We start from the raw sequence: 16,868 nt of genomic DNA, 5'->3' as shown, positions 1-16,868 counted from the left end.
TGTTTTTGCTATGACTTCACTGGTTTTTCCTAATCAAAAAGAAGGTGATGAGGCCTGAGACCAGCTTTGCTCAGCTGATAAGCCAGCTTCACAGAGCCTAGAGACAAATTCATACAGCAGTCTTAGAATGAAGTCAGTGCATGCTTCTGAGAAGGGAAGCCCTTAAGAGTTATAGTCTTGATCTGAAAGCCAGAGCTTTCTCTGCAGAGCTGCCTGAGAACACCAGCAGCTTGCTAAGGAAACCACTTGGTTGTCAAAACACATCCCAGCTTCTCCTGTCAGAGGTGTCAGCCAGCATCTTAGCAAATGGCAGAGCAAGCTCTTGGGAGTTCAATGCTGATAAATGATTTGTAAATGTCACGTAGACCCTAGAGGTGGATGCCAGTGTAGATGAAAGTCACTTCTATTACAAAGCAATGGAAAATTGTGAAACTTCCAGCTTCCTTGTATAAGCTCATGTACCATATTTTTAAATTTATGAGCAATAAAAATTACTATACATCCACTTGTCCATACCACACCCCAATAATAAGACTTCCCCTTACACGAGAAATAATTCCCAATGCTTTTTTAGTCTTCAAGACCAATAATCTTATTGCACCCTTTACCTCGTCCAGGTATGCTTCCTCTCTGGTTGCTATTGATTCGACCAATCAACCAACAAGTATTTATTATGTTCCACCATGTGCCCAGAACTCTGTCAGGGCTGAGGAAGACAACAGAAGAAAACATGGCCTCTGTCCTCAAGGAACTTTTTTAAAATCCAGTTTTCCTGTCAAAACTGCATTGCCCAAGACCTTCTGCTGGCTTTCATTCAGTAGTCAGTCAGCCAGGAAATATTTATTAAACACCGCTGTGTGCCTGGGATACAGAAGGTGAATGAGCCAGACAAGGTCCTGGTTCTCACAGAGCTTACATTCCAGTAGGAGAAAGAGGCAATGAGCAAGTCGACAGGTATTATAAATTCAGAAAATGGCAAATGCTACAAATAAATTAGGTAAAAGACAGGTAGCTGGGACTGGAGGGGCTGGAGGCCAGAGAAAGCCTTCCTGAAGAAGTGGCATGACTAATCTGTCAAAAGAACTAAGAAAAGAAAAGATGCTTAGAAACCCCTTCCAGAAGGGGGCTGCCTATAAACCCTGGAGAAATACAAAGGATGTGAAAATTAACTCTATGTCTCTTGGTCAAGGGCTCTACTTTATTCTCAGCACTAAGCACAATCCCTGATACATAGAAGATGCTGAATGATAGTGATGCATAATATTATTCACAATTTACTACATGACAGGCAATGGAGTGAGTACCTGCCATGCGCTGTTCATTCATTTCTCAGTCACCATATGAGGAAGGCACTGCTATCCCTACATGACAGACACAAAGAGGTTTTCATAGAAAATAAGCTAGAGCGACAATGCAAACCCCAGCAGTCTATTTCCAGACCAGTTGGTCTTTTACACTATAATGCATGTAGGCATGAGTGAATGAATGAATGATCATCCACATGATCTTCAGTCTCATTAATGTCTAGGATGGATACAGAGGGGGAGGTTACATACTTCAGGCTTTGCATTGTTGGAATCCATACATTAAATTGCACCTGCAACAAAGCTACATCCAAATGTTCACACTGTTTCCAGTATCCAACCAAATAGCCACTTGTCTGAGACAAAAGGCTGAGAGAGGTTTCGTTTCTGAGTTTGGACAAATCAAACATTGAAAGAAATGTGTTTATTTCATCCTGTGTAGCTCATCAGTTCACATGAAGTTTTTGTGAACTGGTAGATCAAAATTTTTTCTTTATCACTATAAACTATAATATTGAAAAATAACGTTTAGTGCCCTGTGATGGTCAAGTAAGAGCCCAGTTCCTCAGACCTGTGATGGATACAAAACTGAGATAAGGTGAGAGTCATTTAGGGGATTTTTTAGGACTTCATATGCGCTGCGCCAGGACAGCCTTATTCCCACTCTGCAGCACGGGCAGTCCACCCATGGCCTCTGCTCAAAGGGAGGCTTCCTCCTGGATCCCCTGACATTTCCCTGACCAGCATACATCCCTGCCATCCTTCACATCCATCCCAAACACCTGATTCCTATATCTGTTTTTGTTTGGGCTGCTTTGTAGATCATAGGCAAATAATTTCCCCTTATTCATCTTTTTACATCTTAGAGATCTAGCCAGGCACAGGAGATTTTAATGCTTAATTAATTGCTGAAATGAATTTGATGTAGCTCCCCCTTGGATGGGCAGAGCTTATTCTAAGCTCCCTCCTGGAATTTTACATGATAATAACAACAAAAGCTGACCCGTGCTGAGGGCTTACTGCTTAACAAACATCTATGTTGTTTATGGCATTTGTCTATGACAACTCTGGAAAAAGGCCATATTATTATTCCTAATTTATAATTGGAAAAAACAACAAGCCCTTTAGAAAAGTATCACTTACATTTGGTAACATTGCCTGATAAATGACAAAACTAGGATTCCAACTCAGGTCTTCCTACCTCCAAACCTCTCACTTAACCAAATGCTTGACTACCTTGGTGCCTTCTCATCCACTAGCCCTGAGGTTCCTCTTTATGCCTTTCTGACCCCCTTTCACTGGAGGCCCCTACATCCTAGCCCTCTGTCTTCAACCTCCTGGGGCACAACTCTCCCCAGCTATTCTCTAAAGGCCTTAAATATTCTCTATTCCCACAATTCTTTAACCCATTCTTCTACCCAGCATTCCACTGCCAATTTCTGCCTTCCCCCACTCCCTTTCTTAGACTGTAAGATTATAGTTACATTGCATTTGACTTAACTAGTTCATGCTAAGTGTGAGTGACTGCCAGCCACTTAAAGTTCAGTGGGAATTTTCCATTTGATAAGAGGATATCTATCAACTCAAAGAACTCAGTCTGAATGTGTTTCCAAAGATGGATTTCAAAATGTTTTGAGCAATGGCAGTATTTTCTAGTTACCCACATAGCCTTCTCCAGGATGCCCCTTTGAACACTTATTTATTTGTGTGTCAAAAGGTCTGTACATATACATTTGCTTAAAAAAAATCTCTAATGAGTTCATGGTCAGACTTTATTCACATATTCTTTATCAAACAATTCAATTGTGTCATCAATGTATACTTTTCATCATGATCCTATCATTGTTCCTTTTTCCAGGTTAGTCTCTAAGATATGGTGTTCACACTATAAATCCCCTCTGCTGCCACAGCATGAGAGTGGTTTACACCCAACATCAGAAAGGAGTAATCAGTAATTCACAGCAGAGATGTAATCCTCAGCTTTGCCCTCTTGGAGTTTTCCCAGAAAAGACCTAAGAAACCATGCCTTGCTGGGGATGGCATCAGAGCAACCCCTTCAAAGCTGCAGAACAAAGGCCTCTGTGTGGCTCTGGGAAATTCCATTTTCCATTCAGATTCAGGCCTGGTTTGGTGGCCTCCAGCTGTCAACATCTGGAATCCATTTCCCACTTGGAAAAGCCACCCAGACAGAACTGCTTATCCCCATAATTGGGTCCAGTGATGTGGCCAAGTGAGCCATGGGGATCTCCTCTGGGCTGGGAGGGGATTGGGTCAGTGCCAGATTTTCTAATTAGAAGAGTTAACCTGAGCTGAGGGCACCCAAAATTTTTTAAATAACGCTTGATATTTCGGTAAAACCATCAAGAAAAATATTAGAACTTCTGGGGACTTTCTTAAATTTATGTTTAGGTTAATATTGTTTTTATTTGGATTACATATGAGAGAGCATCATATTATTTTCTGTGCTTAAAACTTCTAATGATTTTACCCAGTGTTATGCCAGGGATTGACAACTACATTGCATTGGACTGGGGTTAGATATCACACAGAGCACCTTAATGTCTTACATATACTTAAATTCCAGCAGCTAACACAGCACAGCTCAGAAAATGTGTGGTGGCCCAATTGCACTTGGCCTTGTAGGCAACATTGCTACTGGTATGGCAGCCAACCAAGATGGCAATCCAGGGCTACCCATGAAAATGACAGCGGAGAATGATAGAAAGAAAGACCATCACCTCTCCTCCCAAATCCTACCTCCACTTGGGTGATCATTCAATTCATCTTCCAAACTGGGACCTTTTGGGAATAAGGGAGAATGGAGTGTTGGAAATAATTAATAAGATTTCATTAATCAACAACAGGTATACATTGGTTGTCCTTGGCAGAGCTGATGTATATTCACTCTATCCTCACCAACGCTTTTTACCCACAGTGACAACTTCTCTGGTTTTCCATGTCTGTCCCTCAGCCACCTTCTCTTCCATTGCCACCCTGTGGCTCTTCCCTGGCTCTGAAACACTCCCCTGGATCCTTGTCCGGAGACGGCTCCATCTTTCTAATTCTAGGAGCTCCAGCTCACACTGAATGCTCTTGTCCACCAAGGTTACACACATGGTGAGTGAAAGCAGAGCAATGACAACTGCAAATACAGGCCATTCTCCCACAGCTTCCTAGATGCCAAAAAGTGTATCAGTGACTGCTCTGCAAAACTTAGTGTGGGAGGCCCAGAGTGACTGTCTTTTACTACATTGCAAAACAGCTTGCCAAGGGCTTAACAAAGCTCCCTACTCATAACAGGTGCCTCATCAACATATTACATATGGAAATCACAATGTAGCTTATTTATATGTGTAGTGTCTTAGGAGGCCTGGGACATAATTCTAGGGTACAAACAAGAAGTCAAAAGAGGAGTCAATTCAGTCCAGAAAGCTATCTTATTGAGTGCTCCCTGTATTCCAGGCTAATTCTAGGCACTGAGATGAATCAGAAGGTGGCGGCCAATTCCTGCTCTGAAGGAATGTTTGAGCCTGGGAGAGAGATAGGTAAACAGCTGCCATGGTGGGGGTAAATATATTTAAGATAGGAGCACCAAAGAAGGGAGATGACTTTGGGCTGAAGGGACTGAGTGTGGCTTCTTTAAGAAGGAGGTATTTGAGCTGTGCATTGAAGTAGGAGTAGAATTTCAACAAATAAAAATAAGAGTCAGGCATTCCAACCAAGAGGATGACTGATAGGAAAGCATACTGCTGGGGGCATAACTTTCTCCAGTTTGGTTATAAAGTGTGGGTCTTTGGAGGTACATGATGTAGAGAAAGAAACGGCTGGAAAGAAAGATCTAGCATCATATTATGGAGGACTTCCAAGTCAGGCTAAAGGGACTGGAATTATTCTGTTTAGCAGTCCTCAGATGACCTGATCATATGGGATGTCCTCTGGAAAGATTAATTTGGAAGTCATATGTAGGTGGACTGGAGGCAGACATGAAAAAAAATTTTTAAAAGGCCATGGGGAGGCTACTATGGCCATCCAGACACCATTTTAAAACTGGTATACAGGGGCACCTGGGTGGCTCCATCATTTGAGTGTCTGACTCTTAATCTCAGGTCGGGTGTTGATCTCAGGGTCATGAGTTCAAGTCCTGCACTGGGCTCCATGCTAGGCATGAAGCATACTTAAAAATAAATAAATAAACAAATGAATGAATGAATGAATGAATGAATAAATAAATAAATAAATAAATAAAACTGGTTTCCAAATGATATGGGATTTGTAGGGGCTTTAGTAAAACCAAACAAGAGCAAAAAATACATACATACACACACACACACACACACACATATATATAACAAGAATATAATAATGTGTACACTACAGAGAATGTACAGTCGAGGAGCATAAGCATAAACAAGAGTGGATTGTTCAACCTAGATATTCTGTGAGAAATATAGTTGACCCTTGGACAAAAAGGAGGTTAGGGGACAAAACTCCCACGCAGTTGAAAATCTGCATATAACTTTTGCCTGCCCCAAAACTTAACTAATGGTAGCCTACTATTGACCAGAAGTCTTGCTGATAACAGTCGATTAACACATATTTTGTATGTTGTATGTTCTGTGTATTATATGTTGTATTCTTAAAATAAAGTCAGCTAGAGAAAATAAAATGTTATTAAGAAAATTGTAAGGAGGAGAGAATGCGTTTACATTACTGCACTGTATTGATCAGGAAAAATCCACGTATAAATCGACCCACACAATTCAAGCCCCTGTTGCTGAGGGTCAACTGTACTTGCCTGGCCAACTAAGCAAAAGGGACTGTGTGTGGAATTGCTTGCTTCCATTTCCCAAGTGATTCCCATTTAAAAGATGCAGATTATTGCAGTAATAGAAAATTTAATCAGCTGGAGAAGAAAGCAAGCATGTTGTGCTATGACTGGCATGGATTACTGAGACATACCCATTCAGGTTTTAGTGATCTCACTTGTTCATAATCCATGCCAAGGGGACAGATGTTTGCACTCCTTGGAGCAAAGCTGCCATGTAAATCGGAAATTTTATTATTGCAGTAATCTGGAAAATTATAATAAATATTACATTGCAATGGTATCACGTTATAAATACTCAAAAGTTCCAAAAGAGCAGTTCTTTCACTGGAACACAATTTACCCATCACCAAAAATGAAACCAAAGAAGTAGTCTTCCGATGTCTCAGAAGACCAATCACTATAAAACTGAAAACAAAACAAAAAAGGTAAACCTCATTCTTTCTATGTGAAAACAAACATTTAGCAGATTACTGATCTCTCACTATATTGGAGCATCTGGCTTGATGTATGCAAAGGCCGTGTGCAAGGAGCTGAGAGCCATGGCCCGGCACAAGATGTCTCGCAACCTGACAGAGAAGACTGGGCACTAGAGACAGAGTTACATGTGACATGACGGGGCTGTGGGAATTGGCAGGAGGGTTCATGGGCAGGAGGACAGGGATGACTTATACTAACAAGCACTAAGTCTATGTCCTCCCCTTCACACTGCTTCTGAAGATCACTTCTAGGAATCCTGACTCAACTCCCCTGGACTTACATCAATCCCCCAAACCTTTCAATGCAATTGTATTTCTCAGGGACATTTTTAGCTGGTTGTTTGGTTTTATTTTTAGGGGCTTTTTTCATTACTATTTTTGCAGATATCTCCTTATGTACAGGCAGGTGTGGCCTGCCCACGTGAGCCTCTGAGTTTCCTGAGGGCAGAATCGGTTTCATTTCTGTCTCCACCACAGAAGCCAGGACTGAAGGCTTGTGCCAGCAGATGCAAGACACCTGTGGGAGGCAGAAGTGACTTCTCCTGGGCACAGAGAGCATGTGTGAGAAAAGGTATGGAGAACACGGTTAGAAGAGAGAGACACTGAGCAAGCCACCTTGATGGACAGCACTTGTCTCCAGTTCCTACACCATCCCTACCTCTCTACTTCTCCCAGAAGAGGGTTCTCACACACACAGAAAAGAGGCCCAATGCCTACCGGAAGGAGGGGGTAGTGTGGGCTGGCTGAAAGGGGAAATCCCACTGTCTTTCAGAGCCCTTCAGTCCTGAAAGAACCACAGAGGAGCATGCTCATGGGCATCCAAGCCAAGTTCACCAACCAGGTGCAAGTGGGGAATCCTTCTGAATGTTTAGGCAATCACACAAAGAAGTCTGGCTTTCCCACCATGCTGTCTCCTTGACCCTACCACATTCCCTCTTAGGTTTTTCAGTTACCATTCCTGGTCTTTGAACAGTTAGGAGGAACTCTGGGTCTCTAGTTCTTCTTGCCCCCCTGCTCCCCACCTCTCACATGGGGCGGGCCTCAGTCCACAGCCTCAGATTGCTCACACCTGCTTTTTAGTGCAAACTCAAAAATATGCTGGGGTCTCCTATTAGTTGCCCAACCAATAAGGGAGTGTCTGAGGGCCTTAGCCTGCCCCTCCTCACGAATTTTTAAAGTTCATATTTAAACCCACCTCTGGTCTTCCAGCAGAAATTCGTGTTGTGTTTCCCTTGGTGAGATGGTCCTGCTGAATCTCTTTTGGGTGTGCTGCCTGCAACGACAGGGCCACGTTCCTGCTCTTCAGTGGTGAAGGGTTGTGGGTGATGCTGGGATTGACAATCCTGCCTGGAGCTGTCTGGTGGGCCTTCGCTTTCCCTGGTATCCCAGCTCTGCCTGAGACCTCCACTCCTGTGCTTCTGCAGAAAAACGTACACTCTATCCTGGTGCCCCCATAGTCCCCACATCCCTCTCTTCACCCCATTTCATGCCTTCTCATGTTTCCCTTACATGTCGCCCTTCTTGAAACATACATCTCTCTCCCAGTCACAACACTGCTCATTTCTCCCATGGCCCTCAATTTAAAAATGACTTAGCAAAATATTCATTTGCTTACTTGACTCTCCACACTGGACAGGAAAAACGAATCAGAGAAGATCCCTTGCCAGTCATCCCCAGAGCCTAGCACAGTGCTGCCTCAAAGTATATATTACTTGAATAATATTTGTTGAATGAATGAATGAAGGAATGATAGATAGTATCAAGGACACTGGATAATAAATGTTTCAGATTCCCACCCCCCTCCCGCCCCGCCCCTTGACAGTGGGATGCATGTCTGTAGGAGCCTGTTCATTATAGTGCTATACCTTCATTGCCCATACAGGCTTGACCTTTGCAATAAACGCAAGTTTAGTTGAGCAAAACCAAATCACAGGAAACAAATCAGGGTGTCACAAGCATGACTGGATACCCAGGAGGCAGCCCTAACAGGCAGACTGGGTAGAGATAAACTGATGTGGCAAGGATGTGCCTGGGGAGGAGGGATTGGGGACAGCTTGAGAATTTCATGCAGAGGAAGCACAGTGGTACACATGGAGAAATCCAGCCTAGGAGTCAAGGAAAACAGTTTCAGTCCTACTTCCCTTTAGCTATGGTTGTGATTGGGCAAATCACCTCTTCTCTGTGGGTCTCAGTTTGCTCATTTGTAAAATGAGAAGGACAGACCAGATTACTTGCAAGGCTCCTTCCAGCAGAAACATTGCATGGTGCAAAGTTTGACGTCAGACAATAAATGTCAATTAAAAGGGCAGGTAACAATCCTCTGGTTTTGTCTGGAGGCCTGAGTTCTGGAGTTAATTCACTCTAGGCTGGGCCACACCTACCCTGCCAGGCACACTCCTATACATGTGCACACCATATGCACACCGTGTGCACGCAAAAGACACACAAGCCCAGGGCCCATCTCTATAGCCAGAGGAAAGCCAGGTGAAGTGGGGGTGGGGGGTGGGGAAGTGCATCCTTATGACTTCCTGTGTGATGTCATGTCAGGGAAAAGACTAAAGACCAGAAGGAGAAAGAGGCCCATCCTCTGGCAGTCTGGGCCTATTTCCACCTACAGCTTGGTGGAAACCCACTGTCCAGAGTCCTAGGCAGAAATTCCAATTTGGCACTTTCTTCTTCTCCCTTGAAACAGAGCAGCCTGTCCCACAGCCACTAGCACAATCTAATTTTCATGAGGAGGGAGAAATGAGTAACATCTTCTTAATAAGGCCTTCCCTGGTCTAGGAAATCCTAGCATGAGAGCCGGGGGTCATTAGTTGCAAGAAATACAAATTCAATGGGGTAAAAATCAAATCAGGGAGCCAGGTCAGGTGTCACAGGCATGACTGGATGCCCAGAGGCATCCTCTGTATGACAGATAAACTGGTATGAGAGAAATCTGTAGCTCTTGAGCTGAGGCTGGTTTTGACATATTTAAATAACTACATTTTAAATGGTAATGTGAGTGCATACAGTAGTAGTTTCCATTTGCTTCTTGGCCTACAAAGCCTATAATATTTACTATCTGGCCCTTTTCAGAACTTTTGCCAACCTCTGTCCTGAACAACAGCTGAGTGGCCCTGCTAATGGCAAAATCAGATCTCCTACTTCCTGGGGAGCGGCACCAGCCTTTAACTCTGGACACCACCCCAAATAACGGTGATGGGGACAGGACGGCCACTCTCTGAGCGATGGCACCCCCACCTCCCTCATCCTGAATTCCCTCCCTTCTTCCTAGCCACCTCTCAGGTCTCCAGAAGCTCCTCTTTTCTCCTCTATTCCTCCTCACCCTCCCATGCCTGACCCATAACACTAAATTTTGAAACGCCCTCCAAGACAATTGATCACATGCTGTCTTGCAATACTTACTTTTGTTTTACATGATTGTTTCCCAGGGGGAGTGGAAGCGTGAGAAGGCAGGGACAATATCCTAACATTTGTTCCAGTACCCCCATCCCCAGCACAATGAGGAGTGTGGGGCCCAGAGCAGCTGGTGAGAAGCCATGTGCTGCTCAGATCCAACTGCAGAGAGTACTTGAACATCACCCAGGGTCACACTCCACTGCACAAGCCTGACATTTCTGGAGGGGACTTGGAGCAAGGTGTCCCTGCTCCAAGAGAAACACTTTGTGCCTTCCACTCCAAGCCCAGAAGTGCTTCTATGGTTAATGCTAGAATCACTTAAAGCCCAGCTCAGTGAAAAGATTCCTCTAGGGCTGATTCTCTGTTTCATTTTCCTCTCTAGGGAGTGTCCCAGGCAGGGCAATCAAGGAGCTGGGGTTCTGGAAGCATGTGAAAAGATTTGTTTTCTGAATCTGTCATTACTCAGCATTTAGGAAACATGGACAGAAGAAACAAGTAGAGAAAAAGAAGGGGCCAGATGCTTTGCTGTAGAGAAGCTGTCCTTCCATAAGAGCATGACATAGAGCACAGCCCTGCTCTCACAGTTGCGGTGGCCAGAGCTGGTAGATTATGAACCGAGTGCTGGTTTCCTGCTGTGGGAGCCAAGACACAACATCTGGATAAAATCTTGACTGAGGCCACTTGATATAATCTCTTCGGGAAGGTAATGGGTATGGAAAATCAATGATAGCAGAGAAGAGGATGGTGGGGGAGGATGCAGGGGCCCCTAATCTCAGGTGGCCTGGGTAAAGAACTTTGACATTCAGGTCCCTTTTTTTTTTTTTTTTTTTGCTAATCACATGAGTAGGCAAGTCATGATGGCCGGAGTGAAAGAGTGTAGCCTATTTGGGGAATCGTGGCAACAGGTGCACTGAGAAGATGGAGAGATTAAAATCCTTGCACTGCCTAGTGAGTGCCCACTCAGTGCTCCAGAGCAGATACCATGACACTGAACTTGGGGATGGGAGGTTGAGGCAGGGGACTAGGGTACCTGACCCCTCTCTAGAGCTGCCCCGATCCCCTTTGTAAACTGCTCTGCAGTATCCCCTTCTCTCATGCCAAACACAGAAACCCACTCTCTCTTTTCCTCCCCTCTCTCCCTGAGGATTTGTATAAGACTGAAGTGACTTACTGGACATTTCAGCCATGCAGTCTGTTCTACTTAGGCATCTGGACACAGCTAAGACCCAAGTGTTGCTCTCTCTTTGAGCCTGAAGGAACTGACTTTCAGGTCATAGGTGGCGAGTTCTCTTTTGTCTGTAAGGGAGGGTGGAGCCTGAGGGAAGATCTAGTCCCAATCACCAGGTGTGTGCCCAACTACATACATTAACTTTAGACTGAAAGAGGGCTTGGAGGTGAGACTGTGGAGTTGAACTTTGGCAAGATGCCGTGCTTTCAGGTAGATTGTAAATTATAAATAAATAGCCTCTGTTGTTGTTGTTGTTGTTGTTGTTGTTCTTCTTCTTCTTCTTTTGCTTCAGCATGTAATGAAAAACAACAGAGCCCTGCCTGCACAATCCTTCTATTTCCGCCTCAGATTCACTGTTAACAGTTCCTGACTGGAAATGACTCCAGGCAGTCACAGACACTGGCTTTTATTATTGTGTCGGCATCTTATTTAAATCCACAGTTCCCAGACATCAATTTAGCAAAGCCTCCCTCACCCCACGGAGATGTGGATGCACTCTCAGAACCAGTCATTATTCTCCCTGTGGTCGTGGGGGAGGTGTGATTGTGGATCACCAGCCCACCCTGGTGAGGATCTAATTCAACCAGTCTTTGGATTCTTTAGCAGCAAAAGCAACAGCAGGAATCCAGAGCCCCAGAAGGTAGCTAATCCCAGAGAGAAATGGCAGCCAGTGTTATACCTACTGTGATATTTACCACAACCATCCAGTGAAAAGGGAACCAAGACATTCGTTCTGAGTTTGGGGGTTACTCGGCACAAGGCCACAATCTGTGGAAACTAGCCTTCAATGTGGACAAGCAAATCCTTCCATTTGGCTTCTCTCTGCCTCTGTCCACCAGAAAGTCACTGCATTCCCTTCTCCCACACCATGGTTGAGGGGCAGAGTTTAACAACAAAGCACTAGTCCCTCCCTCCTCCATGACTTTCACACCAGGGCTGCACTTTTGTGAACAGGCTTCATGTCTGTGAGAATCAGGCTTGTTTCACAGAGCTGTTGAGAGCCATGTTAAACAGGGCTTAAAGCCTGCAGACAAAGGAGAACTCAGAAATGCAGTCCCAGGAGACAGCAGTGGGGTCATAAGGGGTCTGATCTTCTCATGCCTTTTGGCTCCTTCCCCCCCCCCCGCTGATGGTTGAGTCTGATACCATATCATCAGGTGGCATGTCATAAACAGTCTGAGACAAACAGAGTTCATCCCTCTGTCTGTGATGTGCAGAGGGGGCCCAGCAAAAGAAGTTGACAATCAAACCATTAACTTTCAAAGTGATCTACCCCAGTGAAGGTGGTGTTTGCTCTGACTTCAAAACCAGAAACAGTAAGTCACAGACTCCTTTCTAAATTTCAAAACAAAAACAAAAACAAAAACAAAACTAACACTTGCCTCAACCAAGTAACATTTTATTTCCTGGGATAAAAATAAAGAGAATGAATTATCAGAAGCCTTTCTTCAACGTCATTAAAATGCTTTTCAAAGAAAGTTACAAGAATTGTTTAAGGCGCACAGAAAAGGTCAGATTTTCCTTTCTTCCAGAACATTCCCTGCCCTAGACTCAAAGCACCGATACCACATCCCAGAAAAGAGAGAGGCTTATAGACACAGGAACCAGAACAGCCACAACCAGGGTCTCTGGCTGTAATATACGTATCACATAAAAACATCACAATAACTCTCTCTTCCATAAATACAACATTTCTGGAAAATATATCCAAAATATCTCCATCTGAACTACAGTACAAAAATCCATTCACCAGCCATAAAAATAATATTTCCCCCATACACAAATAAAATCATATGTAAAGCAAATTTGGAACACATGGAGGGGGTTACAAAATCTCTTGGGATCTGGGCTATTTAAAGTCATTTTTGTTTGGGTTATCCCTCTGCTGGGTATAGGAAACTGGCTACAAATACATCCATTTACAGTGCCCACCATTTCAACAGCTCCTGCGTCATGGAATGTGGTACTTTTTAAAAATAGGCGACCCTTGGTGTCATGGAAAGAAGAGGAAAAATGGGGGATCAAGGGAGGGAGGGGGAGGGATAGAAGAAGTGGAAGAAGAGGGACAGACTTCAAGGTGGGCTTGAAATACTCTGTGGTATGAAGTAGATGCCCAGACTCAGGAGGCCTCCCCCATCCCTGTCCCACTACCACCAATCTGCCCAGGCTTCCCCTTACAAATCCGTTTCCCGGCTCGTGTCCAGGCAGAGGGCATAGAGGGACCTCCGCAAGTCCACATTGCTCTTGGCCTTGAGGTTACATTTTTCCAGGGGGCAGCTGCCCCTTCTGGCTCCGTCTGCATTCTCCAGGGACACCCCAGGCTTGCACAGGGACCCCTTGCTCCAGCTGGCCTTCCGAGGGCCTCCACTGTCCAGCCCTGCCCCATGGCTCTGGCTGCCCTGCTCTTCCTTAAGAGCTGCCTGCTCCTCGTGGTCTGTCTCCCGGTGGTAGAAGTAGTTGAAGTTGGAGACAATGACCGGCACAGGCAGGGCGATGGTGAGGACCCCAGCGATGGCACACAGCGAGCCCACGATCTTGCCCCCTACAGTGACAGGCCTCATGTCCCCATAGCCTACCGTGGTCATCGTGACTACTGCCCACCAGAAGGCATCCGGGATGCTGGAAAAGTGGGTCTCCTGGTTGTCAGCCTCTGCGAAGTAGACGGCACTGGAGAAGAGGATGACCCCGATGAAGAGGAAGAAGATGAGCAGACCCAGCTCCCTCATGGAGGCCTGCAAGGTCTTGCCCAGGATCTGCAGCCCCTTGGAGTGGCGGGACAGCTTGAAGATGCGGAACACCCGGACCAGGCGGATCACCCTGAGGATGGCCAGGGACATGGCCTGCTGCCCATTTTGGCCACCTCCTCCTCCACCCCCTGGCTGTTGCTCTGCCAGCTCAGTGCCCAAGGTGATGAAGTAAGGGAAGATGGCCACAACATCGATGATGTTCATAATGTTCCGAGAGAACTCTGCTTTGCTGGGGCAGGCGAAGAAGCGTACAAGCAGCTCGAAAGTGAACCAGATGACACAAGTGGTCTCTACAATAAAGAAGGGGTCTGCCAGGGTCCTAGGCAGGAGAGGTGCCACCGTAGGGCCAGAGGGAGGCGCCAGAGCCCCGCTGCCATTCGCCCCCCGGGCTGGCCCAGGAGGCTGGTGGGGCGCTGGAGGATGGCGGAGCAGCTCGCGTTCATCCCTGAACTCAGGTAAGGTCTCCAAGCAGAAGGTGATGATGGAGATGAGAATGACCAAGACCGAGACGATGGCGATGCCCCTCGCGGACCCCGAGCTTTCTGGATATTCAAAGATAAGCCACACCTGGCGTTGGAACTCGTTGCGGGGCAGGGGCTTCTCCTCTTCTTTAATGAAGCCCTCGTCCTCCCGGAAGCGCTCCATGGCCTCATCCCCCAGCTGGTAGAAGCGGATCTCATCTGCGAACACGTCCAGGGAGACGTTGACCGGCCTCCGCAGGCGGCCCCCCGACTGGTAGTAGTAGAGGATACCATCGAAGCTCGGCCGGTTGCGGTCGAAGAAGTACTCGTTCCTCAGGGGGTCGAAGTAGCGCAGGCGCTTGGCTGGGTCCCCCAGGAGGGTATTAGGGAACTGCGCCAGCGTGCCCAGCTGCGTCTCGAAGCGCAGCCCGGAGATGTTTATAAGGACGCGCTGGTGGTGAAGGGACCCCGCGCCCAGCACCTGGTCCTCTGCCATGCCCAAGGCAGGGTCGCCTTCTCCCTCCTCGTCCTCCGGTGGCAGCCGTCGAGGCTGTGGCAGCTCCCGTGGCAGCGGCGGCAAAGTCCGCCCTCCCGGGTCCACTCCCCTCTGCGCGCCGCGCCCCTTTGGAGCCCGCTCTTTGGGTCCATCGCCGAGCCCAGCCGTCGGGGGGCACTGGAGCTCTCCCCCTATGGCCTGGCCACAGCCTGCCCGGGCCTCACCTCCTCCTCTAATGGTCATGGCACCGCCGTTCTCCAGGGGCACCAGGGCGATCTCCATGGCCAGGGGGCAGGGGGCATGCTTCACCCCTGCTGACCGGCGTCTGCGCCCCCCACCTCACGCCCCGCTGGGCGCCTCGCGTCCGGGGCTCTTCTCGAACCGTCGGCCGGCCCCCCTGTGGGGAGGGCTGGGGCTGCTTGGCAGGATCCCCTGGCTCGGTCCTGACGTCAAGAAGCTGCTGCCCCGCTCTCAGCCTCGCTCTCTGTTCTGGCAGCCCGTTACCAAGCAGCCAAAGCCTCCTTCCAGCAGATGCAACCTTCAGCCGCCCCTCTCTGGCTGCGGGGCGGTGCTCAGCCTCCACCCTGTGCAGCTCCCCCGCCTCCTCCCTCACCTCCCCCCCAACCCCTCCCTCCGGCCCCCTCCCCTCCTCTTTCCGCCTCACCTCTCAGGGCACGCAGCAGCGGGTGTTTCCCCGGAGGCCACTGCTGGGGCCCCGGGCGAGGGGAGGAAGGGGGGCTGAGCGGGGCGCAGCCAGGCGGAGGGAGGGAGGGGGGAGGGAATGGAGAGGCTGGAGGAACAGGTTGTACCCAGAGCGCCCAAACTCCCAAGGCAACCAGATGAGAATAGCTGTGGATTTCAGTTCACCTGGGAGCTCGCTGAACGCCTCTGGACTCCAGGGGAAATGAATTGCCTTGGGTTGGACGGATGAGACAAGAAATAACAGTCCTATTCTCTCTTCTTGGGGAAAAATTACAGACAGGAAGGGGCTGGGCGGAGCTCCTGCGGATCTAGAAATCTAGAGATCCATAGCAATGGAGACACCTCCAGACCAGTGGAGAAGCCTGTCTCTTCCCATCTTCCTACACACCCAACAAAAGGTTAAGAGCTGGCAGTGCCCCATGCCATTGCGCTGGGACAGCCCTGATTCCCAGTCCAGAAAGTGATGGCCCGCGGAACAAATTTGCTGAGGACACACAACTCCTCCATGCTCTCTCCACAAATCTCTTTATAAAAACCGTTAACAGAGAAGAGGAGGAGGAAGGGAAAGATCCTGGTGAGAGCTGTGAAGCTTGGAGCTAGCAACTACAGCTTTGTGAAGAGGGGTTTGTGGGGGGGGGGGAGGGAGGAGGGGCAGGGAGGTTGTGGAATCCCAGGGCTAGAGGACTCCCAAGAGTAGAATAAGAAGCAATACTTACTTTGCTCCTAGGATGCACTAGGTTTACCCTCAGCACTTTATGAATACTGACCGGTGTATTCCTACAGCAATGTGTTTTCTGAGTACTATTACTATCTATCTCTATTTCCTAGGTGAGGAAAATGAGACACATGGATTGACTAAATTGTCCATGGTCATACAGGTAGAAAGTGGTGAGGCTGGGATTCAAATCCAAGCAAGCAGAGCTTGGGCCCTTGCTCCCTCCACTCTACACCTCTACAGAAATGTGTAACCCCTGTTCCAGGTACAAGTGCTCCCCCTTCCTGGCATCTGGCCTGAGAGCTTTAATTTTCTCCCTCGGGAGGCAGGAGGTTGGCTGAGTAACAGCCAAGTCTCTCTAGGTTAGGAAATGGGCTATCTACCCCTGCCCCAGCCCCTGTGGGGTTTTAGTGGACAACAGAAATATCTTTCAAGTCATATCTGCCATCTCCAGACATAGCCTCCAGATATTTGTTGATTTTAAGTTACCATAAAGCCGCTGTTTCTGA

The 16,868-nt window shown here is 47.3% G+C and overlaps 1 protein-coding gene across 16 annotated transcripts in view; it reads right to left on the bottom strand.

The window, feature by feature from the left end:
• The window catches only part of KCNA5 (potassium voltage-gated channel subfamily A member 5), a 62,826-nt gene extending 47,313 nt beyond the window's left edge, over positions 1-15,513 (bottom strand). For 10 of the 16 annotated variants that reach the window (XM_042991624.1, XM_042991625.1, XM_042991627.1 and 7 more), the window contains exons 1-2: positions 13,815-15,513; positions 7,804-8,026 (exon numbers count right to left, since the gene is read on the bottom strand). In XM_042991624.1, coding sequence (XP_042847558.1) covers positions 7,804-8,026; positions 13,815-15,224 — 1,633 coding nt within the window. In that variant the 5' untranslated portion in view covers positions 15,225-15,513. Of the gene's footprint in view, positions 1-4,061; positions 4,104-7,803; positions 8,027-13,814 lie in introns of all 16 variants that reach the window. The other 6 variants (XM_042991632.1, XM_042991633.1, XM_042991631.1 and 3 more) reach the window with 1 other exon arrangement.
• Between the last annotated feature and the right edge of the window lie 1,355 nt (positions 15,514-16,868).

Source organism: Panthera tigris, chromosome B4, assembly GCF_018350195.1.
Source record: "Panthera tigris isolate Pti1 chromosome B4, P.tigris_Pti1_mat1.1, whole genome shotgun sequence".
Lineage (NCBI taxonomy): Eukaryota > Metazoa > Chordata > Mammalia > Carnivora > Felidae > Panthera > Panthera tigris.
The sequence above is the reverse complement of the archived record's forward strand: the minus strand, read 5'-3'. Positions and strand labels throughout refer to the sequence as shown.